Source organism: Prunus avium, chromosome 8 (genome assembly GCF_965620075.1).
Source record: "Prunus avium chromosome 8, drPruAviu1.hap1.1, whole genome shotgun sequence".
In the NCBI taxonomy this organism is placed as follows: Eukaryota; Viridiplantae; Streptophyta; class Magnoliopsida; order Rosales; family Rosaceae; genus Prunus; species Prunus avium.
In genome coordinates, this window is record NC_142291.1 from 39,180,060 (window position 1) to 39,204,225 (window position 24,166).

The 24,166-nt window shown below is 37.4% G+C and overlaps 5 protein-coding genes and 1 long non-coding RNA gene across 13 annotated transcripts; 1 reads left to right on the forward strand and 5 right to left on the reverse strand.

Moving 5' to 3' along the window:
* Positions 1 to 961: 961 nt before the first annotated feature.
* LOC110773870 (putative indole-3-acetic acid-amido synthetase GH3.6) lies at positions 962 to 2,503 on the forward strand (the record flags this gene model as incomplete). Its single annotated transcript, XM_088245126.1, is given in 1 exon segment — positions 962 to 2,503. A coding segment is annotated over 1 exon segment (1,332 nt), but the record flags the coding sequence as incomplete, so codon positions are not given.
* A 928-nt stretch (positions 2,504 to 3,431) lies between these two features.
* On the reverse strand, positions 3,432 to 7,542 carry LOC110773869 (pentatricopeptide repeat-containing protein At1g06143-like). Of its 8 annotated transcripts, none has more exons than XR_015826597.1 (3): positions 7,333 to 7,526; positions 6,945 to 7,051; positions 3,432 to 3,643 (listed from the first exon to the last, which is right to left on the reverse strand). XR_015826597.1 is itself a non-coding variant. In XM_088246300.1 (3 exons), exon 3 carries the CDS (start codon positions 6,121 to 6,123, stop codon positions 4,372 to 4,374), a length of 1,752 nt encoding a protein of 583 aa, XP_088102426.1. In that variant the 5' UTR covers positions 6,124 to 6,336; positions 6,950 to 7,051; positions 7,333 to 7,542; the 3' UTR covers positions 4,046 to 4,371. The 8 variants fall into 8 exon arrangements, 4 of the variants coding, with proteins under 4 accessions (XP_088102426.1, XP_088102425.1, XP_088102424.1 ...); XR_015826596.1 differs by having other exon boundaries at positions 6,950 to 7,051; positions 7,333 to 7,517; XR_002529377.2 differs by having other exon boundaries at positions 6,945 to 7,054; positions 7,333 to 7,502.
* A 329-nt stretch (positions 7,543 to 7,871) lies between these two features.
* LOC110773866 (sugar transporter ERD6-like 7) lies at positions 7,872 to 12,673 on the reverse strand. Its single transcript, XM_021978382.2, has 18 exons — positions 12,272 to 12,673; positions 12,094 to 12,156; positions 11,714 to 11,803; positions 11,544 to 11,603; positions 11,369 to 11,434; positions 10,233 to 10,298; positions 10,052 to 10,127; positions 9,898 to 9,962; positions 9,714 to 9,806; positions 9,527 to 9,607; positions 9,362 to 9,446; positions 9,135 to 9,178; positions 8,992 to 9,054; positions 8,841 to 8,900; positions 8,705 to 8,758; positions 8,524 to 8,583; positions 8,319 to 8,433; positions 7,872 to 8,130 (listed from the first exon to the last, which is right to left on the reverse strand). Exons 1-18 carry the CDS (start codon positions 12,443 to 12,445, stop codon positions 8,015 to 8,017), a joined length of 1,431 nt encoding a protein of 476 aa, XP_021834074.1. The 5' UTR covers positions 12,446 to 12,673; the 3' UTR covers positions 7,872 to 8,014.
* A 748-nt stretch (positions 12,674 to 13,421) lies between these two features.
* LOC148292715 (uncharacterized) lies at positions 13,422 to 14,154 on the reverse strand. Its single transcript, XR_015826052.1, has 2 exons — positions 13,567 to 14,154; positions 13,422 to 13,472 (listed from the first exon to the last, which is right to left on the reverse strand). It is a non-coding gene; the product is annotated as an uncharacterized LOC148292715 (long non-coding RNA).
* A 505-nt stretch (positions 14,155 to 14,659) lies between these two features.
* On the reverse strand, positions 14,660 to 18,571 carry LOC148292716 (sugar transporter ERD6-like 7). The gene is made up of 18 exons (XM_088244985.1): positions 18,103 to 18,571; positions 17,953 to 18,015; positions 17,542 to 17,631; positions 17,358 to 17,417; positions 17,177 to 17,242; positions 16,995 to 17,060; positions 16,759 to 16,834; positions 16,597 to 16,661; positions 16,414 to 16,506; positions 16,228 to 16,308; positions 16,050 to 16,134; positions 15,868 to 15,911; positions 15,723 to 15,785; positions 15,569 to 15,628; positions 15,434 to 15,487; positions 15,267 to 15,326; positions 15,068 to 15,182; positions 14,660 to 14,967 (listed from the first exon to the last, which is right to left on the reverse strand). The coding sequence occupies exons 1-18, from the start codon at positions 18,271 to 18,273 to the stop codon at positions 14,852 to 14,854; spliced, it is 1,428 nt and encodes a 475-aa protein (XP_088101111.1). The 5' UTR covers positions 18,274 to 18,571; the 3' UTR covers positions 14,660 to 14,851.
* Positions 18,572 to 20,132: 1,561 nt separating this feature from the next.
* LOC110773863 (sugar transporter ERD6-like 7) lies at positions 20,133 to 24,120 on the reverse strand. The gene is made up of 18 exons (XM_088244986.1): positions 23,758 to 24,120; positions 23,596 to 23,658; positions 23,201 to 23,290; positions 23,015 to 23,074; positions 22,840 to 22,905; positions 22,686 to 22,751; positions 22,446 to 22,521; positions 22,302 to 22,366; positions 22,129 to 22,221; positions 21,941 to 22,021; positions 21,760 to 21,844; positions 21,623 to 21,666; positions 21,478 to 21,540; positions 21,327 to 21,386; positions 21,190 to 21,243; positions 21,019 to 21,078; positions 20,820 to 20,934; positions 20,133 to 20,703 (listed from the first exon to the last, which is right to left on the reverse strand). Exons 1-18 carry the CDS (start codon positions 23,926 to 23,928, stop codon positions 20,588 to 20,590), a joined length of 1,428 nt encoding a protein of 475 aa, XP_088101112.1. The 5' UTR covers positions 23,929 to 24,120; the 3' UTR covers positions 20,133 to 20,587.
* Between the last annotated feature and the right edge of the window lie 46 nt (positions 24,121 to 24,166).

Sequence of the window (24,166 nt, forward strand, 5' to 3'; positions counted from 1 at the left end):
TATGTATATCGGTCTCGCCAAACCTCCAACACCATGGTTTAAGAGAGACAAGGAAGTCCCACCATGGTTAAAGGAAGACAAGGAAAAATACATCTTCAGGTGGCAGATGACACATCTACCTCCGCGAATTAACAAATAGTGTGTCATACCACACAGTCATCATAAAACATCATCATAACATAGCATACAACATCACCACGCCATCATCCCTCATCATGTCATCATCACATACATCATCATAATGTTATAATGTGATATCACATGAGTAAACTCCATTACAGCTTATACACCAACCGAGACCTACAAAGGCTCGTCACCGATACTACTCGGCTCGGCCAACTGTTGACTTGAAAGTTCCCAGTCAAGAACACATTCTTAACTAGAAACTTGGGGACTCTGTTGATACCATCATTGGCCTCACGTGCTTTCTCCAATATAGTGGCCTCCCACGTGGGTTAAGTCTCATATACCCTATCATCTGACAAGGCAAGAAACCCATGCGCTTAAAGAAAGGCCCACGCCTCCTCCTAGCTGGCCTGACATGCCTAAGCAAGGGGACCACTTAAGTTGGTCTCCCACATGCCGCAAGCACCAAGATGGACCTCCTTCCTATGCCTCATGTAAACAGCCCATGCTGCGCATTAAACAAAGGGCACGCATGGCTCCCCTCTTCTGGCTATATAGTATGAGAGACCTCCCCTGCAGAGGGGAGGCCAAAACTCCCATGGCCAAGACTTATGAGAGACCTCCAGCAGGCTCTCCATGTATACTGTAATACTCATTCATAGAGAAATATAAACATCAAGATCTACAGTGGACGTAGCCCTATTCATGGGTGAACCATTATAAATCTGTGTAATGTGTGTGATTGTCCGGATATCCTTTACCCGTGCTAAAACACTCGTTAACAGTATTTAACGTAGATTTTTGTGTGATGGGTTTGGTTTAAAATTTTGTATCTAGGTTGTTTCCTCCAAGGCCTACAGTCAATAAGATACTATGGTTTATATATGCCGATAATGTAAGAACTACTAGAGGTGGTGTTAAGGTTATGGCTGCTTCCACATACCCTTTGCAGAGTGGCAATGCAAATTGGTCTCAGTTTAGCTTTATTGTTAGTCCCCGGGAAGTTATTCTTGGGTCCAATGCTGAGCACCAAATGTATTGCCATCTTCTATGTGGCATTAGGAGCTTTGATTTAGTCGATGGAATTCGAGCCCCGTATGCCATAGGCCTGATCAAAGTGTTTTGCCTTCTAGAGTCCAAGTGGGAGCAGCTATGTCATGATCTTGAACATGGGTTCCCGAGTTTGGAGATTTCTGATGTAGCAATGAGGAATTCTGTTGTTGAGGTTCTTGGTGGGCCTCAACTGGACTTGGCAAAGAGAGTTCGATCAGTTTTCGAGGAAAATAGTCGGGGTGGGATTGTGAGCAAGTTATGGCCAAACGTTCGTTATGTTAGGTGTGTTACTACTGGAAGTATGGAGCAGTATTATCCAAAACTTAAGCACTATGCAGGAGAGATACCTCTTTTAGGTGGAGACTATTTTGCCTCAGAATGCTGTGTGGGTATTAACTTGGATATTATGCAACCCCCCGAGAAAACTCGATTCATTTTGCTTCCAACTGCAGCATATTTTGAGTTTCTTCCATTTGATATGAATGAGACTGATGCTGCTGGCAAAGAAACAGTCAATATTTCTGGTGTTGAAGTGGGGAAGATGTATGAAGTCATTGTCACTACTTACAGAGGATTTTACCGGTATCATTTGGGTGATATAGTGAGGGTTGTTGGTTTTTATAATTTATCTCCACAAGTGGAATATGTCATGAAAGCACCCAAAGGGCCCAATGAGATTATAAATGAAAAGGACTTGATGTCTGCAATCCACAAGTTTCAGCTTGACCTTGGAAATGCAATGGAAATGGAGATTACGGAGTTTGCGAGTTTTGTAGACATGGAGTTGAGCCCAAAACAGTTGAAGGTATTTGTAGAAGTTGGAGAGGGATGCCTGTCGCTTATGCAAGAGAAGATAGAGGAGTCAGTTGTAGTTCTAAGGAGGTTTTGTTCTTCCCTCGAGGATGGTTTGGGAGGCATTTACAGGGTCCAGAGAGATAGAGGTGAATCAGGCCCTTTGCTATTATATGTTGTAAAGCCTGGTAGCTTTGACAGACTATCACATGTAGCCATCAGGAATGGAGCACCACCTAGTCAGTATAAACCACCCAAGATCATAAGAAATCATGAAATTGCTCGTTTCCTTGAAGGATCTGTTCTTGTTACCATTATATGAATTCTCGACAAGAAAGAGAAATCAAGGTTTACTCTTGGCAAGATGCGTCCTCCTGTATGATTTATATCTTGAACCTTAAATTATGGATGTAGTGTACAACACACGTGTCTGAAAGTTCTTCACCTTGAACTGTAGTTCTGATTAACTAATACATTGTTGTAACAAATGATTCTTGTAAAATTTGTTCATAATCGTCTGTTACTCTGTGTCTCTAACTTGTTTATTTGTTGGTTCTTGTTTATGTTTGCTTATGGCTTTTGTTTTTGTAAGAGATGTTAATCAAATCTACAATTAGCATCAGCTCTTTTGGGGGTAATAAAAGCAAAGAAAAGATTCTGGTACGAATCAATTTAAACATCTGTAAAAATAACAGTACAACTCTTGTGGTGTCGAAGAGTGATCCTTCTAGCAGGTTGCTGGATTGTGCTGTCACAATTTCAATGAGAATTACCAACAAAGAGTTGCACTTTGCTGGAGTGTTCCTTCTTCATGATGCAGAAACCTAGAATAAATTGGAAAAACTTTGCACTTTCTGAGTATGGATAGGTGTTAATTATCTCAGAAGATTCTTAGAACTAAACTGTGCACTAATTTACCAAAATTAGAGGCTTCCTTCCAGCGTTATCCATTCCAGCTTTATCGAAGAGCTGTCATAATAGGAATTTAGAACCTGAAGAATAGCATAGGTTATAGTTCCAAGTCTGGGAGTAAAGCCTGAGATAGTTCGAATACTATAGTATTTATTTAGCTTTGAATTGTAGAACAAAATTCTCTGCTTTAATGAAATTGGAATTTGTAGCTTGCTAAATTTCCTGCAGTATAAGTCGGAAAATGAATTTCAGCTGGAAAAGAAAAGGTGGAAGGCTCTAATCAGCAGAAAGAAGCCAGTAGAGTTTTAAATGACGGTTTAAAACATTTAACAGTGATTTTCGAGGTTTCACGGCAGTTTAGAGCTTTAGTGACGAGTTTTGAAGCGAAATAGATTTGGCAACGCTTTTAGTCGTCGCTAAGCGTTGCTAACAGGATCTATAGAAACGGTTAAGAAAACCGCCGCTAAAAGTTGATTTTGAGTTTTATTTTACACATCTCCGAATGTTAATACGAATGTATATTTCGACAGATAACATGACTTTAGGAATTTATAAAGTTAGAAGGAGCATACATTTTCTTTGATGGTCCATGTTCACAAATATTAAAAGAAAATGTTCAAAATTTCACTAATGCTATTCATTCGGATTTTATACAATGTTGTGCAGGCAGGCATTAAACTATTTTCCCGCTTCTCCATGGCTTAGGCAGAGGCACCCCCACATAGTTGGATTAGGCACGCAGCTAACCGATTATCCGAGACTGCAACAAACACCAAAGTGTCAGGTAAACTCCAAAAGTAATTTCATCTCCTACTAATCAAGGAAAGTAACCATAAATATGATAAATACATGTGCAAAATAATAGAATATCAATCTTCAAAGTAACAAAACCCGCTGGTGTTACATGAACATAAATCCATGCATGAGCAATAAAAATGGTTTTGAATAAGTAACAATAAGCACGATAATGGACAGGCATTTTTACTTTATAAAAAATAAAAAATAAAAAATTATAGCCGTACGGCTGTACTTTTTAAATATAATATATTTATAGAGGCAAATGTACTATAGATAGCCTGAAAGGGAATCTCATGCATATTTTGGTTCGCGACGTGTCTAATACATGAGTTGTGCAAGGATTATTTTACTGCAGCCGGCCAAAAACTCGGAAATCCTCTCGCTGGAAAATATATTACTCTCTCGCTGGAAATCCTGTTTCACTTAAGCGTCTGCTTTGATGGAAGTACATTTGCTGAGATAATTTCATCTGACCAAAAATCACATTAAGAATGTAAGCACATATCGGCTACAGATTATTCTAAGAGGAATGGATCTTCCTCTCTTACATGTCTCTTTGTGTATTTTGCGTTCTCTTTTCGCCTTGTGATATGCAGTTTAGGTACTGATCAATATGAGAACCATGCCATCCAATCCCACAATCACCAATTACCCTCTGGATGTCAATTTCTCATTTTGAAGAGTGGACTGCTATAACTCAAAGCCAAGTTCAGGAACATAAGCATCAAGCTTCAGCTGCCCATATAATTCTGCCAGCAACAAGTAAATTTCATTTGAAGCTGGATGAGATTTATCAGATGCTGCAAACTGATGGACTTTCCTTTCCATTTCAATCCAACTGGACCCAGGGCATCCCTTTTCTACCCCAAGTTCCTTCATAGTTGCTCGTGTATCTGCAACTTGTCGCCATCGTTTGGCTTCAGCATACATGTTAACCAAAAGGGTGTAATAACCACTATTATTTGGCTCCAATACCATCAATTCATTGACAGACACTTTAGCAATCTCCAAGTTCCTATGAAGCTTACATCCACCCAACAAGGCACCCCAGATAACAGCATTAGGTTCAAATTTCATGCTTCTTATCAACTCTAGTGCATCTTCAAGCAATCCAGCTTTGCTCAATAGATCCACCATGCATCCAAAGTGTTCAACTTCGGGAAGAATGGAATAATCTTGGGTCATGCTTGAAAATCTCCTACGGCCTTCTTCAACAAGCCCTGCATGAGTGCAGGAACTTAAAACACTTACAAAAGTAACCCCATTTGGCTTGATCTTCTCTCTCTCCATTTTGCTAAACATTGCTAGTGCTTCTTTGGAAAATCCATGAACTGCAAGTCCTTCAATTGCTGAATTCCAACAGAACAGGTTCTTGTCCTGCATTTTAAAGAAAACCAAAAGAGACCTATCCAATGCGCCACACTTAGCATACATATCAATCAATGCGGAGCCAATATAAACATCAAGATCAAACCCATTTTGCAATATGTAAAGATGTATCTCCTTTCCCAAGTCAAGGGCTCCAAGATGGGCACAAGCTGAAATAACAGTTGCCATAGTCACTTCATCAGGGCTGATCCCCTTCATCCTCATGTCATTAAAAACTGCTAATGCTTCCCCAAATTTCTTATTTTGGGAATAACAATCAATCATAGTAGTCCATGAGATAATATCCCTAGTTGGCATGTGATTAAACAACAACTCTGCAGACTCCACATTGCCAATTCTAGCGTAGCCGTCAATCATAGTATTCCAAGTAGTTATGTTCCTTTCCTCCATCTCATCAAATAATATCCTCGCGGAACTCATATCCCCCACTTGAGCGTGAGATGAAACCATAGTAGTCCACGCAAAAGCGTCTCTTTCAGGCATTTCATCAAACACCTTTCTGGATTCACTGATTCGTCGCACCTTCGAATAAAAATCAATCAAAGAAGTCTGAACAAACACATGTGACCCAAACCCATGTTTCCAAATGTGTCCCTGAACAGCTTCTCCAACCCCCAACGCAGATAGTGAAGTGCAGGCCTTGATTAACGATGAAAAAGTATAACTGGTAGGCAAAACCATGCCCCTGAGCATATTGATATAACAACCTAAAGCCTGAAATGGGTGACCGCAACAAACAAAGCCTTTGATCATCGCATTGTAGACAAAAACATTGGGACTTTCAATCTGGGTAAAGGCTAAAACTGCATAATCTATGCGGGAAAGCGTCGAACAGGCAGTAATGAGTTGGTTCATGAAGAAAGAGTCTTGGGTAGCATTGGTCTTGATCATTGAGGCACATACTCGTTCTAGCTCTGTTAAAGTTGAACATTTCTTTATCTTTTCAACTATGAATGATGGGTCCTGAGACAGGGGTTTGGGCCGTTGAAGAAGAGGTTTTTGTTTTGAAAAACAGTTAAAGTTGGCTGTGCATTTCATCCGCTTGAAAATCATTGCCCAGGTAAAATCTACAGATGATAACTACCATTCCGAGTTTTTGGCCGGCCGCAGTAAAATAATCCTTGCACAACTCATGTATCAGACACGTCGCGAACCAAAATATGCATGAGAATCCCTTTCAAGCATTCTATAGTACATTTGCCTCTCTAAATATATTATATTTAAACAGTACAGCCGTACAGCCACTCTTAACCGTCTTTTACGACACTACAAGAAGAATAGAGAAACACAAAAAACAAATTAGATATTAAGAAGATTAAGGCAAACGGAAGAAGCAAGCATTCAAAACTTTCAAAGACGCTATAAAATGCCTCCCAGAATTTATGTTTATATTCCAGTACATCATTTCCCAACCTCTACCAGCATTGGCTATGACGTTTTAATAACAAAGTAAATAAACAGATAAGGCAACCCAAACTAATCTCTTATGCTGCAGGTCCTATGAGTGCAAGGTTAGAAGATTATTATATAAAAATCGCCCCTTGAACACACCCTAAATCATTTAGTGATCTTATGGCTTCCATCCCTTTATATTACATAAAGGGTGAAGTATATCCCATTCAAGTATACAATAGCTAACCTGCAATAAACCTCGTAATATTTATGAAAAGACAAATAAGTCAAAGGATTAACTCCAATTTCTCATAATTCTTGAGCTAATAACAGTAAACCCAAGAAGGAACCCAAGACTTAATTATGAGCACATACGAGAAACATATTCAATTTTAACTCCAATTTCTCATATATCATCATCATCATCACCTTCAACACATACAATTTAACAGTACTTCTAATTTGAAAAGTATATTAGTTACCTTACCATGCTTCATATGATCATCGCTCGAAAGCTCTCAAGAGCGAGCAATTTCCCCTTTCAATCACATTGGTTGTCCTTGGTGGTGACACTGTTTTTTTTCCTTCACTACTGTAGGCCACAAATCAGAAAAATGATGATGATGAAGAAAACATAATGCTCACATAATTTATCATAGAACAACAAAATTAAGCCACAAATCACACCAGAAGGATTAAATTGAAAAAATATCAACTTGTACATTAGGGAAAGAACAAAGGATACAAATTTTGATTTTCTACAAGTTAGATCTGTGGAAAATAATAAAGAGATAACAATTATTAAACCACTTAGATATATCTGGGAAATATAAAATGCGCAATTAACCTAGAGTAGAAGCCAGAGGTTACCTTGTATTGGACAAATTAGGAGCATGGTAGTGCATTTTCCCCTCTTGCTACTAATCTGTTAGAGGTAAAATGGCTAGCACTTGTGAAGAACTAGGTTTAGGGATTTTGTTTTTGGTCGAATACACTTGGGGATTTTGGTTTTAGTCGATAACCGGTTGGCCCCAAATCGCAGGCCTATAATCCTCATCTCCTATTCTTCAAGTTCAGAGAAATTGGGTTTTTGTTTTTTTGGTGGCCCAAAGAGTTATGAGCCCGCTCTAGATAAAGAGAATTATAATGTTCTAGAAACCCAAGCCTATAATAGACAAATTGTACAATATGCAAACTAACACAAATATATTGGCTAACTCATACAATCGGCTTTTGCTTTTAAATAGAAAATATAATACAATTGGCTACTTAACTTTCATCTTTGTCAACGGTCTAGCCCAATGAAAAATGGCATTAATTTGCAGACTAGTGGTTTCACGTTCAAAATCCCATGACACTTTGATAGTGTGTGAGTGAGAAACCTCCATTTTCACCGTTAATCCCATACAAACAAAAACAAAAACTTTCACCTTAAATCCAAGTATTAGTTGGTTCTTGTTTATGTTTCAATTTAATTATATGTAAAAATAACAGTACAAAATTCTTCTGGTGTGAGTGCTCTTCATGTCTTCTCTTGTTCTTCCTTAATCATCTATTTGTTAATGGCTCCTTGGATTTGTTCCAGGGTTTTCCCTTTTGTTTCAGGTACAATCACAATCACAAACAACACAGACAGAACATTTACTACTGCATAGAGAATGAAGGTACCTGAAAATCACATACAAGTAAATTAATGAATAGCTCTTATAAATTACTTGGACTTAGTTTTCACAAAATAGAAGAGTTCAAATTATAGTAATTGCCATGCATGATCAGATTGCTTAATTAGTTTACTCTACTAAATATTTCTCTTTATAACAGAAGAATAAGTGAAGAAAATGTTGATGTCTATTTACCGTAGGAGCTCCAACTCATAAGAAAGTTGAAAGTGTAGGAACACAACCATGCACCAAGCCAGTTCACTAACGTTGTTAAGCTTCCAGCCTGTCCTTTAATGTTTATAGGGAATATCTGCAGAGGATATAATTTTTCTTTAGATTGGTGACTTGATCAAGACAATCATGATGAATAAAATGAGTAAACCTAGCAGATTTTGTATACCTCCGACATCAGAACCCAAGGAACTGCTCCCATTCCTATTGAAAATGATCCTATAAAGATCTGAATGCAGAAATGAATTGTTAACTAGAGAATGAAAAGAGAAAAGACACGAAAAGTTGAATTTAAAAGAAACTGATCTGCATGGAGAGTATGCTTTGAGAAGGCCTAATGAGTTACTAACCAATATTCCCGCTACTGCGAAGATGGGAGATGCCTTGAGTGCCAATCCATGAACCTATTTCACAAAGGCTCCCTTCTTATGTTTTGTTGGATAAACCTAAACAAAAAGATATTTAGGGTCAGCGTTTGATGATTACCTTGAGAAAGAATGAAGTGGCAATGAGGACGCAGCCAAGTACCAACCCTGATGCAGAAACCTGGAATAAATTGGAAAAAGTTACAATTCCTGAGTATGAATAGGAGTTTATCTTAGAAGATTCTTGGAACTAAAAGTGTGCACTAGTTTACCAAAATTAGAGGCTTTCTTCCAGCTTTATCCATTACGGCTGCGCCAAGGCCAGTAACCACAACCTGTGAAACAAAACCACATGAACATAATGGGGAGAAATTAAAAGATTCCACCAAGAGCTGTCACAGTAGGAATTTAGAACCTGAAGAATAGCATAGGTTATAGTTCCAAGTCTGGGAGAAAAGCCTGAGATAGTTCAAATAATAGAGTAGTTAGCTTTCAATTGTATAACAAGTCTGCTTTAAGTGAGTGATTTAGTTTGCTGACAGAAAGATGAAATACACTGAAGTTGTAGATATGAGAAACATAGATTATAGACTAGTAGTGTCAGATGGTCAAGCTATTCTTTCAGTTAGTAGGGTTTTATACCTGCTTGCTCAAAAATATTGCTGACATAGAAACAGACCCCATTGATTCCCCCCAATTGTTGACAGACCATCAACCCAACTGCAATCTGATAAGGAAAGTTTAACTCAAAGTGAAAGAGAGATAAAACTGACTATACAAATAAATAATGTAGAGAGAAGTTATTACAATGACTGAGCGCAAGTATCTCCTTTGAAACAAATCCAGCAATTTGGCTTGAGGGAGCAGGTCAAGAGAGGCTATATATTCCTGTCAAGGTAGTAAATGACATGCCTTTACGTATATGATCTTTGAAATGCTCTATCAGATTATCAATGTGAGTTAGGAAATGAGTTAAGAAGTTGAAGATAAGAACCTGGATTTCTGCTGCTTCGTGAGATACATCAGCATCTTTGCCACGAAGTTTCTGCAGTGCAACTTCAAAATCTCTCTGGCGTCCTGTCTTTGCCTGCACCAATGATGAGTCATAATCTATGTCTTAATTTTCTCGAATGTTCCATGAGATAAACAGAAAAAGAAAAGGAGAAGTACTTTCTTACCAACCATCTTGGCGACTCAGGAATGAAAAAGAGACCGAAAATGATCACAGCGCAGGGAACAATTCCTACAATCACCACACAGATGAGCCTCAGCCACTGTATTAGAGATCATGGGGTATTCTAATTAAAAGCACAGGTTGTCTAAGGAATTCACCGATTATTGCTAAAGCCCTCCAACTTACTACTACCCCAATTATGAAGGAGACAGACACTCCAGTAACGATCATTAACTATATAATAAGCAAAAGGCAAAGTTAGTTTTGATCAAAACCCGTATATGTATAAAGATTGTTGCCAGTTAGCTTCAAGGATTGCATTTCTGATTACACGTTTACCTGGTTTATAGCAGTTAGTCTTCCTCGAAGATTTTTAGGTGCAATTTCAGCTATGAAAACAGGTACCTTATCATCCGCCCAATATTGCATCAAACTTGGTTAATAACATATGTTAAAACTTGAAATAGCATCTATAAGGTACTTGTTGGAAAATTGGCTTGCATAAAGGATACAAAAATTTCGGACTAGCGACCGGTCGCCTGCTATTAGCGACCGGTCGTTTGAGGCAGAGTCGAAGTCTGAAGCTATGTTGACTAGCGACCGGTCGCCAGCTATTTGCGACCGGTCGTTTTCTGGCAGAGTCGAAGTCTGGAGGTTCTGTGCAAAGCGACCGGTCGCTCAGTGTTTGCGACCGGTCGCCCAGCACGTGCTGTTTCTGATTTCTCGAGTTTTGGACTCCAGTTTCAAGGGCTATCGCCTCCTACCTACTTGCAAGGACTCTAGGGGTCACTTCTAAGTCAGAAGAACGTTGGAAATCAGTTGGGAGGTTGCAGATAGCATTGAAGGACATTGGAAGACTTGTTTCAAGGTGTAGCTACCCTATGGTTCTATATAGGGTGGCTACACAAGTAACCATCAATACATAGCTTGTGGCTGGCCTAACCTGTGGTCTATGTCAGGTTTCAAGGGCAGAACGTGGGAGACAAAGCAAGGGTCTCCTCTCAAGTCTAGAGGCTCATGTATTAAAGGAAAGAGTGAGCAAGTCTGAAATTGTAAGAGAGTTAGAGAGAGTTGGAAGAAAAGTAGCTGGGAACTAGTGAGTCAAGAAGAGGAGAGAATTCTCAAGTGTATCAAGGTGTTGAGCAAGGGTGTGAGAGAAACAGATTGTGAGGGTAGTGTTCTAAGGGGGTTTCCATTTGTAAACCAAAGTTGTAACCTTATCTTCACTAGTGAAATTTCTCAAGGGGATCACCACAGAGGATGTAGGCAAATTGCTGAACCTCTATAAACACTTGTGTCTTTAGTGCTTGATTATTTTCTGTGTGTGTGTAAGATTCATCCATCATTGAGTCTTGTCCAAAGTCCATCAACAACAAGGTCTAAAGGGGAGTGAGTTGGTTCTAATTCACAAAAGTACTTCCACTATATTTTGGTCTCACAAAATACTCAAATTATAGAGGAGGGTAATAACTCACAATGTATGAAAAGGCTCCGCTACCGTACCCTGTTGCCAGTCTCCCAATGTCCAGAGACAAAGCTCCCTTCAGTAGAACATGATGTAGAACATGAATAAGGGTTACATATACGAGGAGACTATTTGCTTAGTAGGTAAAAGCACAAAGAAATTTCAAAAGTACAGTTAATACGAACCTTGGAAAAGTAAATAGCAAGCCAACCTGCAACACAAAAAACACAGGACATTCTCATGGCCTGCATACAAGTTTACAGTTTAGATACTGTTAGATAGTGAATATATCAATGAACACAATTAAGGTGTGCCCTACGTGTCCTATAAATTCAACATAGTTTCTCAATCGTACCCCTTTTCGACCAAGAAAATCTGTGATGGGGCCAATTGTAATAGCACCTATCATTGCACCAAATGTCAAAATGGAGCCAAACATTGAATACTGCACACAGATGTACAGAAGAGAGAGAGTGAAAAGAAAAAAAACGTTAGTTGTTCTTTAGCATTTAAACGAAAATCCAGCAATAGTATTATGCGGAATGTTTACCAAATTCCTTGATAGTATTCTCCCATTTTATTCTCAACCTCTAATTCATTTCAGGAATTAGTTATATATGTTATTTTTGTTTTCTTGAATCTAAAAGTTCACCCTAATACCATGCATGCATTTACATATCCATTAAAATAGCTGTGTTAGTAATATTGTTATAGGTGTCCTGGTCACCTTCATACCTCTGCTATTGATAAATTGAGATCTTTCCTGATGGCAGATTGAGTAGGTGATGAATAACCCACCTAGAAGCCATACAAAGAGTGTCAGAACAACACAATATCGAATGAAATTTTCAGTCCAAAGATCACAAATTTTCGGCTCTGCCAATCAAAAGCTGAATGCATACTAAGCACTTACACCACATCCAAATTCATAAGAGCCACAAACTGCAACGAATGTGCTGAGGTAAACCATCCATTGATCCCCTTTGGTGCTTCCATGACCTGATTCATCTCCAGCAGCCCAGTTATTATCTATCCTCACCAATGGCTCTCTTATCTCCTGCGCATCATTCTGCTCTTTGATGGCCATGTATATAACTCCCCTGTATATCTATGAATCTTTATAAATAACAAAGAGAAGAAGATTCAAACAGATGGATACTTTAAGCAAAAAAAATTTGAAATAATGGAAGGCAAACATAGAGAGCACAATATGCCAGAAGGGTGGTAAATTTTCCAAATTTTTGATAAAAGTTTGATCAATGCTGCCTCTTTGCGGTCATTGGTTTTTTCTTTTTTCTTAGGACTTGTAACAAAGAAGCTCAAAAGTAGGCAATTCTCGTGCTCAATTGGTTAAAACTTGACTTGCTCAAGATTGCTAATAATTGTATATTTGCTGACAAGGCAAGGCAGTGCATCGCAGCATCAGTCCAGTAAAACAGGACAATATATGGTAATCCACCGTATTGAATAGATCATTGTCATTTGCATGACATGCTCTCACTTTCACATAAACGTATTGGCAGAATTGGAAAACGACACAAGCAATCGGTTTCTTCTGTCTTTGAAGATTTTGAGGATATTGCTAGGATTTGTAAATTTTGTATTAGTAGGGTTAGATTAAAATTGCTATAATTTACAAAGATACGAAGAAGACCCTGATCCGAGAGACAAGACAGGAAGGACTTTGGTCAGCAGTTATTGTCCAAAGTTGCAGCCAGTATAGGCTTATAATAATCCCTTTTTTTTTTTTTCTTTTTTCACCTTTAATCAGAAATGAAAATCCAGGCTTTGTAACATTTCTATCCGTTTTCATTATGCTGTCTGTGCATTGATGGCTTTTCTGTGAGATGGGATATTAGGCATTAAAACAATGGCGATTAGTCAGATTCAAAATCTACGTAAAATGACCGTATAAACTCTAATCAAATATCTAGCCCGTTATGTTGTTAGATTGTAAATGAGCACCAAATGTATCGTGGCTTGATCGAATCCGAGCCTTGTATTTCAGAATGCTATGTATTAACTCAGATTATACTTCTTCTCAAGGCTTTTTATCACAATGCTTGTAGAAGTGATCTCCATTTGTTGGTTATTGTCATGCATAGCAACCATTCCTTGCAACAAATGAAACACCTAATTTGTGGCATGAATGAATTTAACCATCCTAAAAATAGTAATACAAAATTCTTGCGGTTTTGAAGCATCTACCAGGATTCCATCTAATTGCAGGCTTGAGCTGTCAAAGTTTTCAATGAGAAATACCACAAAGAATGCTCTTCATTTCTTTTCTTTTTGATCCTCCAATTCGCTATCGGTTAATGGATTCTTGGATTCGTTCCCAGGGTTTTCCCCTTTGTTTCAGGTACAATCAAAACCACGAACAATATTGCAAGAGCGTTGATTGCTGCATACAGAATGAACATTCCTGAAAATCACAAACAAGTAAACTATCAGCTCTTATAACTCATGGACATCACACCACAAACAGTAAGATGAAAGGGAGATGTTGATTCTATTATTAACATTGCAACGGTTAGAACTTCTTTCCAGACGGCAGTGCTTCCTATCAGTGCAAGCCTTCCCCCTACAGGTTCTGTGACAAAAGAAAGGATTTGAATCAAAACATGCCCAGTAAAAGGAGCCAAAAAATGAATGGTCAATACCTCTAAGTTAAGATGTTTGGACTTGATCAATGCCTCCTTGTCCATAATTTCCTTTTGATACAGACAAATTCATTTACTTATCTAGAAGACGACCAGTTGGTGTCAATTGGAAATCAGCATTGTCCGAAGACTTTTCTTTTTTTTTTTTGGTTACATTGGAGGAAAGAAACCCCTACTGGGTTCGATCCTGGGTGCCATGGGGGGAAGGGGGAAACCACCACCACTGTGGTGGGAACCCATTGGCAACTTTGACATACACCATTCCGGTGATGCTTCTACATGTTACTTTCTAGGTCCCGATTTATAAGCCTGTTGTAGCGCACCAGCTCTGGATACCTGAAAGCCAGATACTCAGAAACCTCACTGCCATAGGATTCACTGCAATTTGTGAATCCAACAGGAAACGGGGTGGACTTATGAACCCCCGCAATGGCCCTTAGGAGAGGACTCTGAAATGGGTTCAAGCAAAACACAAGATTTAAGATGCTTCTACGTGTTTCTTTCTAGGTCCCGATTTATAAGCTTTTGTTACCTTTCCCGGCGAATTTTGTTCCCGACAATATTTTCCCCCTTTTCTTTTTCTAAAAAAATATATATATTTTTCATACATTCCTTGCAACAAATAAAACACAAAGGTACGAATAATTTAAACTATTTTTTTTATTAAAAAAAGAAAAAAGAAAAGTGGTGCAATATTCTTGTGGTTTTGAAGCATCTTCGAAGATTCCATCTACCAAGTTGCTGAATTGAGCTGTCAAAATTTTCAATGAGAATTACCACAAATAATGCTCTTCATTTTTTTTTTCTTTTTTAATTCTTGCTTGAAATCTCTATTTGTTAATGGCTCCTTGGATTTGTTCCAGGGTTTTCCCCTTTGTTTCAGGTACCATCAAAGTCACAAACAATATAGCCAGAGCATTGATTGCTGCATACAGAATGAAGGTACCTGAAAGTAGAGACATGTAACTAGTTATTACCATGTATAATCAGAATGCTTTCCAATTTTACTCTTTAGTTTTTACAATAACAAAGGAAAAGGCATTTACCATAGGAGCTCCAACTCATAAGATAGTTGAAAGTGTAGGAACACAACCATGCACCAAACCAGTTCACTAACGTTGCTAAACTTCCAGCCTGCCCTTTAATATTTATAGGGAATATCTGCAGCAGATGGAAATTTGTTTAGAACAGCGACATGATCTATCATGAACGGTTAGATGAGTAAATGTTGCAAAGTTGATGTACCTCAGACATCACAACCCAAGGAACTGCTCCCATTCCTATTGAAAAGGATCCTATGTAGAACTGAACCAGAATCCAGTTGTTAAACAATGCAAGGAGAATAAATGAAAACTTGACTCTAAGAGAGATCGATAGCCGTGGATAATGTTTCGAAAAGGCTAATGCATTACCAGTATGCCGGTTACAGCAAGTATGGGAGTTGCTGTGAGTGCCAGTTCATGAACCTGGTTCACCAAGAGATTTTTTTCAGATTATTGTTGAAAACCTAGACAAATAGAAGTTAGGGTCAAAAATTGAGGGATCACCTTCAGAAAGAATGAAACTGCAGTCAAAAGACAGCCCAGTACCACCCCTGATGCAGAAACCTAGAAAAGAAATTGGACAAAGTTAAACCTTGTGAATATAAATGGGAATTTGTTTCAGCAGATTCTCAGAACTAAAGTCTGTGCACAAGTTTACCAAAATTAGAGGCTTTCTTCCAGCTTTATCCATTACTGCTGCACCAATGCCAGTAACCACAACCTGTAAAACAGAACCACTTCAGGATGCATCTAATGGACAAGATTAAGAGATTCCAAGAGATGTCACAGTAGGAATATAGAACCTGAAGAATAGCATAGGTTATAGTTCCAATGCTGGATGAAAATCCTGAGATAGAACATTTATATTTCAATTGTAGAGCAAGATACAGAAAGGTGCACTGAAGTTGTAGGTAGATACTGAAAACATAGATTATAGTAGTGTCAGAATGCCAAGCTATTCTTTATTAAATCAGGGTCTTTGTACCGGCTTGATCAAAAATATCGCTGACATAGAAACAGACGCCGTTGATTCCTCCAAATTGTTGACAAACCATCAGCCCAACTCCAATCTGATCAAACAAAAAAGTAATATCAAAGGAAAGTTAACTCAAAGACAAAGAAATGTAAAACTGACTGTGGAAATGGTAGAGAGAAACTATTACAATGACTGAGCGTGAGTATCTCCTTTGAAACAAATCTAGCAATTTCGCTTTAGGGAGCCGGTCAAGAGTTTCTATATAATCCTGTCAAAGCATTTACATGGTATGTCTTAACATATCTGATCTTCCAAATGCTCTAAGAAATCATCAATGTGGGTTCAGAGGAGTTCAGGAATCGGAGATAAGAACCTGGATTTCTGCTGCTTCATGAGATATGTCAGCATCTTTCCCACGAAGTTTTTGCAGTGCAACTTCGAACTCTTTATGGCGTCCTTTCTTTGCCTGCATTCATGAGGAGATCATAATGTCTTCATTTTTGTGGAATGTGACCATCAACTCAGTAGAAATAAATAAATAAAAGTAGTTCCGTACCAACCATCTTGGAGACTCGGGAATGAAAAAGAGACCGAAAATGTTCACAGCACAGGGAATAAGTCCTGCAGTCACCACACAAATGAGCCCTCTGCTATTGTATGGGATATAATTGCCTATTTTAAATCTCGAACTACAAGCACAGTTTGTCTAAGTAATCACCAATTAATGCTAAAGCCCTCCAACTAACTAGTACCCCAATAATGAAGGAAACGGACACTCCACCGCAGATCATTAACTGCAGAATGAGTAATAAAGTTAGATATGATCCAAATCCATATAGTTTGTTGTTGAAGTAATCTGTATTTGCTTGCTAAAAAGTATCAAAGGCAAGTCGCAAAAGATTGTTAGTTGTTAGTAGTAAGCTTCAAGAATTGCATTTCTTGTTACAGGTTTACCTGATTTATAGCAGTTAGTCTTCCTCGAAGATTTTTTGGAGCAATTTCAGCTATGAAAACAGGCACCTTCATCCACCCAATATTGCATCAAACTTTGTTATTAACATGTGTTGAAACAGGTACTTGTATGTATTTTGTGGTCTCAACATACACTCAAGTTATAAAGGAGGGTAATAGCTAACCACATATGAAAAGGCTCCCATTCCGTATCCGTTTGCCAGTCTGCCAATGTCCAGAGACCAAGCCTCCTTCAAAAGCAATAAGATGCAGAACAGGAATTAGGCAAATATATATATCTGAGGAAAATATTTGCTTAGTAGGTATAAGCGCAGAGAAATCCTAAGTGTAAAAAACAATACAAACCTTGGAAAAGTAAATAGCAAGCCAACCTGCAACACAGAAAGCACTCGACACTCTCAATGCCTGCATACAAGTTTACAGTGAAGATTCTGTTAGTAAATATTAATGGAAACGGAATTAATTTACTGCTAAAATTTCTGAATAAGTGGTGTGTCCTTTATAATCAACATCGTTTCGCAATTTGTACCCCTTTTCGACCAAGAAGATCAGTGATGGGACCAATTGTGATAGCACCTATCATTGCACCAAACGTCAAAATGGAGCCAAACACTGAATACTGCAAACAGAATACAGATGCACAGGAAGAGAGAAGAAACTTCAGTTTGAAAGTTGTCAAGATCAAAGTAAAAAACTGTTTTCCTTTAGCATTTAAAGGAACATCCAGCGAATCGGTTGAAAGAAAATTTGCTAAAGCATGCTGAAATTACACTGATAGCACCTCAGAGATTGAAAGCAATGGCACAGCAGAGAATGCAAAGCCTCAGTCATACAGTAGAACAAGTACAGATTTCTACTCATGAACTTATTATATGTCCAAAGAACAGCTCATATAGAAATATTGATAGAACAGTTATAGATGATCTAATCACTTCCATACCTCTGCTAATGATAAACTGAGATCTTCCCTGATGGCAGACTGAGTAGGCGACGAATAACCCGCCTGGAAGCCATACAAAAGTTTCAGGATTTGCCTGTCCAGAGATCACAATGGTTTTTCTGTATCAGTTAAAAAACTATAGACACTTACACAGCATCCAAATTCATAAGAGCCACAAACTGCGACAAATGTGCTGAGGTAAACCATCCATGGATTCCCTCCTCTGCTGCTTCCTCCATCAGCCAAGTTATTCTCTACCCTCATCAGTGGCGCTCTTATGCCGTCCTGCAGATCACTCTCTACATCCTCTTTGATGGCCATACCTGCCTGATTATATAACTCCCACTGTCCCTATGAACTTCTATAAATGGCAAAGAGAAGAAGAATCAAAGAGATGGGTAGTGTAAGCAAAAAACTATCAAATAAGGGAAACCAAGAAATCTCTATCCTCTTCTTATAGGCATAGAAATAGTGAGAGCAATATGCCAGAAGGGATGTAAATGCTTTTTTGTACGAAAGTATCTTTTCTTTTTTTGTTTTCTTTATTCCTTTTTTGTTTTCTTTATTCTTTTTTGGAATTTCTGAAGGTTTGATTGATCTACACTGCCTGTTAATGAGACAGTACCTTGTTGAATTAAAAAAATCACAAAATGCTAAATGCAGGCAATTGTTTTGTTGTACTCAAGTAGTTCTAACTTGACTTGCTCTTAAGTTTGCCACCAGTTGCATAAGCCGCCAACGCCAAGGCAGGCAGTAACATCACAACATGTCAACATCAGAACAGTAAAAGAGACATGCCGTTTAGAATAACTCTTTCGTATACGGTCTAGGTTCATATTATAATTTCAAGATCCGACAGAGGAGATAAGGAAGGATGTAGGTCTGGTCGCAGTGGCTGCCAGTATAGGTTCATATTATAATTTCTTCCTTTTCATAAGGAAGGTGGAAATTTATTTTCCAAATTAGAAAATCCAAGCATTTTAACAATTCCATTGATATTTTTTGCTCCTGTTCCTTTCTAATTCTGCAATACACTTAGGGCTCGTTTGGTACACAGGATTAGCTTGGACTGGCTTGGACTAAATTTAGTACCATGTTTGTTTTATCTAATCCTAGTCTTAGATGAGATTGCTAATACCGGGCCCACCAAAAACACCTCCTTAGGAGGGGACTACTAATCTCATGTGGAAAGGGGGATTAGCTAGTCTCAATGCTCACCAATGTATAAAATGCATATATTATATTGTAAAATTAATAACATATATTATTATTATTAAACTTACTTACACATATACTATAATGTACATATATACATGTATATACACATAAATATATCATATATGTATATATGTATATATATATACATACACATATATACGTATATAATATATATAATATACATATACATATATACATGTATATTATTATTATAATATACCCATATACACATATACATATTAATATAATAATAATAGCATACGTGTATATATGTAATATATATTATATATTATATATTATAATACATATATATACGTATATATACATACAGTTATTCTCTTATCCGGATGTCCACACGTTATTATCGTGCGGATCCTATTGTAAACAGGCAGGAAAACAGAGAGGGGTAGTACAAAATACACGGCGTCCGCACGATAATAACGTCCGGATGTCCGCATAAGAGAATTTCTGTATATACATATATGTGTATATATTATACCCATGTATGTATTATAGTATACATATACACACATATATACACATATACATTATATATGTATTATATATATTGTAATATAAATATATACATGTATAAAATACATATATATATATATGTATGTATTATACCCATGTATATATTATAATATACATATATACACCTATATACACATATATTATATATGTATAATGTATGTATATATATATATATATATATATATATATATATATAATATACATATATACATGGGTATAATACATACATATATATATATATGTGTGTGTATTTTATAATATAATATAATATATATACATGTATGTGTACATACATATAATATATATATATATATACATGTATGTGTACATATATATATATACATACATATGTTTATATTATTTATAATATACATATATACATGTATATACACATACATGTCACATATTATAAAATACATATGTACACATACATAATACATGTATTTATACATATATACATATACATAGATAGTTTTGAAAAATAAAATATAATCTAGTCCTAGTCCAAGCGTACACCAAACACATGATAAGTGTTATCCAACTTAGACCAAGCCAAGCCAAGCCAAGACAGTCCCTAAGCATAGTCCATGCCAAGACAGTCTTGTGTACCAAACGAGCCCTTAGCTCTCACATGGGGCAAAAACAAAAGCAAAATAAATAAACCAATCAATGCCAAACAGTCGTTGCAACAAATGAAAAGGAAGTAGGGACAACGTTTTTGTGGGGTAAACAGTAGCAGTACAATATTTTTGTGGTTTGGAAGCATCTCTCAAGATTCCATCAATCAATCTGCTGCACTGTGCTGTCAAAATTTTCAACGGCAACGAATGACCACAAAAATTGCTCTTCATTTCTTTTCTTTTTTAATTCTTCCTTCAATTCTCTATTTATTAATGTCTCCTTGGATTTGTTCCAGCGTTTTCCCTTTTGTTTCCGGTACCGTCAAGATCACGAACAATATAGCCAGAGCATTGATGGCTGCATACAGAATGAAGGTACCTGAAAATAGAGACATGTAATGAGTTATTACCATGTATAATCAGATTGCTTTATAAATTAACTCTACTAAATATTACTCTCTAGTTTTTGTAATCAGAAAAGGAAAAGGTATTTACCATAGGAGCTCCAACTCATAAGAAAGTTGAAAGTGTAGGAACACAACCATGCACCAAGCCAGTTCACTAAAGTTGCAAAGCTTCCAGCCTGCCCTTTAATATTTATAGGGAATATCTGCAGCAGATGGAATTTTATTCAGATCGGTGACATGATCGATTATGGACGGTTAGATGAGTAAATGTTGCAAATTTTATATACCTCAGACATCACAATCCAAGGAACTGCTCCCATTCCTATTGAGAAGGATCCTATATATATCTGAATCCAGAAACAAATTGTTAAAGAAATATAAGAGAAAAAAATGGAAACTCAATGTTAAAAGAGAACGATCTGCGTGGATAATATATTTCGACAAGGCTCGTCAGTTACCAGTATGCCAGTTACAGCAAGTATGGGAGTTGCCGTGAGTGCCAATTCATGAACCTGGTTCACAAAGAGCTTTTCGTCATGTTATGTTGGATAAACCTAAACAGAGAGACGTTAGGGTGTCACTGATTGAGGATTACCTTCAGAAAGAATGAAATCGCAGTCAGGAGAGAGCCAAGTACCAACCCTGACGCAGACACCTAGAATAAATCGGAAAAAGTTAAACCTTCTGAATGTGAATAGCAACTTGTCTCAGCAAATTCTCAGAACAAAAACTGTGCACCAATTTACCAAAATTAGAGGCTTTCGTCCAGCTTTATCCATTACGGATGCAGCAACGGCAGTAACCACAACCTGTAAAGCAGAACCACATCAAGATGCTTTAGTGGATAAAAATTCGAAGATTCCAATAGCTGTCACAGTAGGGATTTCGAACCTGAAGAACAGCGTAAGTTATAGTTCCAACGCTGGAAGAAAATCCTGAAGTAGATACAGAAAAGTACATTAAAGTTGTAGATACTGCAAACATAGATTGTAGGAGTGCCAGAATGCCAAGCTATTCTTTCTTTCTACCTGCTTGTTCAAAGATATTGCTGACATAGAAACAGACCCCATTGATTCCCCCCAATTGTTGAAAGACCATCAACCCAACTGCAATCTGATCAAACCAAGATTAATAGCAAAGAAAGGTCTAACCAGAAAGGCAAAGAAAGAAAAAACTGACAGTACAAACGGTGTAGAAAGAAGCTCTTACCATGACTGAGCGCAAGTATCTCCTTTGAAACAAATCCAGCAATTTGGCTTTAGGGAGCCGGTCAAGAGTTAGGATATAATCCTATAAAGGTATTTACATGTTATTCCATAACATATATGATCATCCTGATGCTCCAAGAGATTGTCAATGTAGGCTAGGAGATGGAGTTGAGGGTTGAAAAGAAGAACCTGTATTTCTGCTGCTTCATGAGATATGTCAGCATCTTTGCCACGAAGTTTCTGCAGTGCCATTTCAAACTCTCTCTGGCGTCCTGTTTTCGCCTGAATTGATGAGGAAGTCATCAACTTGTTGAATGTTTCCATTATATAACTACAAAAAGAAAAAGAAAAGTAGTTCTTACCAACCATCTTGGAGACTCGGGAATGAAAAAGAGACCGAAAATGGTCACTGCACAGGGAACTAGTCCTGCAATCACCACACAAATGAGCACTCTACTACTATATTAGATAAGTATTCTAAAGCACAGTCTGTCTAAGTAAATCACCGATTAATGCTAAAGCCCTCCAGCTTACTAGTACCCCAATTATGAAGGAAATGGACACTCCAGAAATGATCATTAACTATAAAATAAGCAGAAGACAAAGTTAGATATGTTCGAATCCAAACCCATATAGTTTGTTGTTGAACTAACCCACATCAATTTCTTGCTTAAAATATCAAAGCTAACTCACAAAAGAATTCTACTAGCTAGGTTCAAGGATTGCATTTCTTGTTACATGTTTACCTGATTTATAGCAGTTAATCTTCCTCGAAGATTTTTGGGTGCAATTTCAGCTATGAAAACAGGTACCTTATCATCCATCCAATATTGCATTAATCTTTGTCAATAACATGTATTGAAAAAATACTGGGGCTCTAGAGGAGGGTAAACAACTTACCACGTATGAAAAGGCTCCCATTCCGTATCCAGTTGCCAGTCTCCCAATGTCCAAAGACAAAGCCCCCTTCAGTAGCAATAAGATAGAGAACATGACTAAAGTCAAATATCTGAGGAGAACATTTGCTTAGTATCTAAAAGCACAGACAAAAATTTAAGTGCAAAATCATACGAACCTTGGAAAAGTAAATAGCAAGCCAACCTGCAACACAGAAAGCACAAGACACTCTCAAGGCCTGCATACAATTTTGCAGTATAGATATTGTTACATGGTGATATCAATGGAAACAGATTTAAATTACTGCTAAAAGTTCTTAATAACCGGTGTGTCCTGTATATTCAACATAGTTTCGCAATCGTACCCCTTTTCGACCAAGAAAATCAGTGATGGGCCCAATTGTAATAGCGCCTATCATTGCACCAAATGTCACAATGGAGCCGAACACTGAATACTGCATGCAGAATTTGTCAAGATAGCAATTAGAAGTTATTTTTTTGTTAGCATTTAAAGGAATATCCAGTAAGTTATTTGAAAGAAAAAATTTATGAAGCATTATGCTGAAAGTTTACTGAATTGCTTTTAAACATTGTCCCATTGTATTCAGAGATTGAAAGCAATGGCATAGCAGACAATGCAAACCCTCAGTCCTCCAGTACAACAGATAGAGATTTCCACTCATGAACTTACATATCCAAAAGAACAGCTCTGATAGAAATATTGATAGAGCAGTTATAAATGTTGCAATAAATTGCATACCTCTGCTAATGTAAGACTGAGATCTTCCCTGATGGCAGACTGGGTAGGCGACGAATAACCGATCTGGAAGCCGGCAGTACAAGAGTGTCAGAATTCTCCTGTCCAACGATCACAACTTTACAGCTATATTAATGAAAAGCTAAATGCATAAAAAGAACTTACACAGCATCCAAATTCATAAGAGCCACAGACTGCAACAAATGTGCTGAGGTAAACCATCCATTGATTCCCTCCTCTGCTGCTTCCTCCATCAGCCAAGTTCTTCTCTACCCTCATGAGTGGATCTGTTATGCCCTCCTGCAAATCACTCTCTACATCCTCTTTGATGTCCATGTCTGCCTGATTATATAACTCCCACTGTCTATATGAATTTTTGTAAATGGCAAAGTGAAGAAGATTCAAAGAGATGGGTGTAAGCAAGAAACTATCAAATAATGGAAACCAGGAAACAGTAAAACTTTATCCTCTTATTGGCAAAGACATGGAGAGACGAGAGAGCTATATGTGAGAAAGGATGTAAATTTTTTCTACGAAAGTAACTTTTTTCCAACTTCTAAAGGTTGACTTACAC

Excerpts from the sequence above, each read along its gene's own strand:
- LOC110773869 (XM_088246300.1), bottom strand. The coding sequence starts at position 6,123 with ATGATTTTCAAGCGGATGAAATGCACAGCCAACTTTAACTGTTTTTCA.
- LOC110773863 (XM_088244986.1), bottom strand. The coding sequence starts at position 23,928 with ATGGACATCAAAGAGGATGTAGAGAGTGATTTGCAGGAGGGCATAACA. Across the intron at positions 22,752-22,839 it reads TGGGAGCCTTTTCATACGTG|GTACCTGTTTTCATAGCTGA; the intron begins GTAAGTTGTTTA and ends ATGGATGATAAG. Across the intron at positions 22,222-22,301 it reads CCGAGTCTCCAAGATGGTTG|GCGAAAACAGGACGCCAGAG; the intron begins GTAAGAACTACT and ends TCATCAATTCAG.
- LOC110773866 (XM_021978382.2), bottom strand. The coding sequence starts at position 12,445 with ATGGCCATCAAAGAGCAGAATGATGCGCAGGAGATAAGAGAGCCATTG. Across the intron at positions 11,604-11,713 it reads ATTTTCTTGGTCGAAAAGGG|GCCATGAGAATGTCCTGTGT; the intron begins GTACGATTGAGA and ends ACTTGTATGCAG. Across the intron at positions 8,131-8,318 it reads TATGAGTTGGAGCTCCTACG|GTACCTTCATTCTCTATGCA; the intron begins GTAAATAGACAT and ends TGTGATTTTCAG.
- LOC148292716 (XM_088244985.1), bottom strand. The coding sequence starts at position 18,273 with ATGGCCATCAAAGAGGATGTAGAGAGTGATCTGCAGGACGGCATAAGA. Across the intron at positions 16,309-16,413 it reads ATGAAGCAGCAGAAATCCAG|GATTATATAGAAACTCTTGA; the intron begins GTTCTTATCTCC and ends ATGCTTTGACAG. Across the intron at positions 16,135-16,227 it reads GATACTCACGCTCAGTCATT|ATTGGAGTTGGGCTGATGGT; the intron begins GTAATAGTTTCT and ends TTGTTTGATCAG.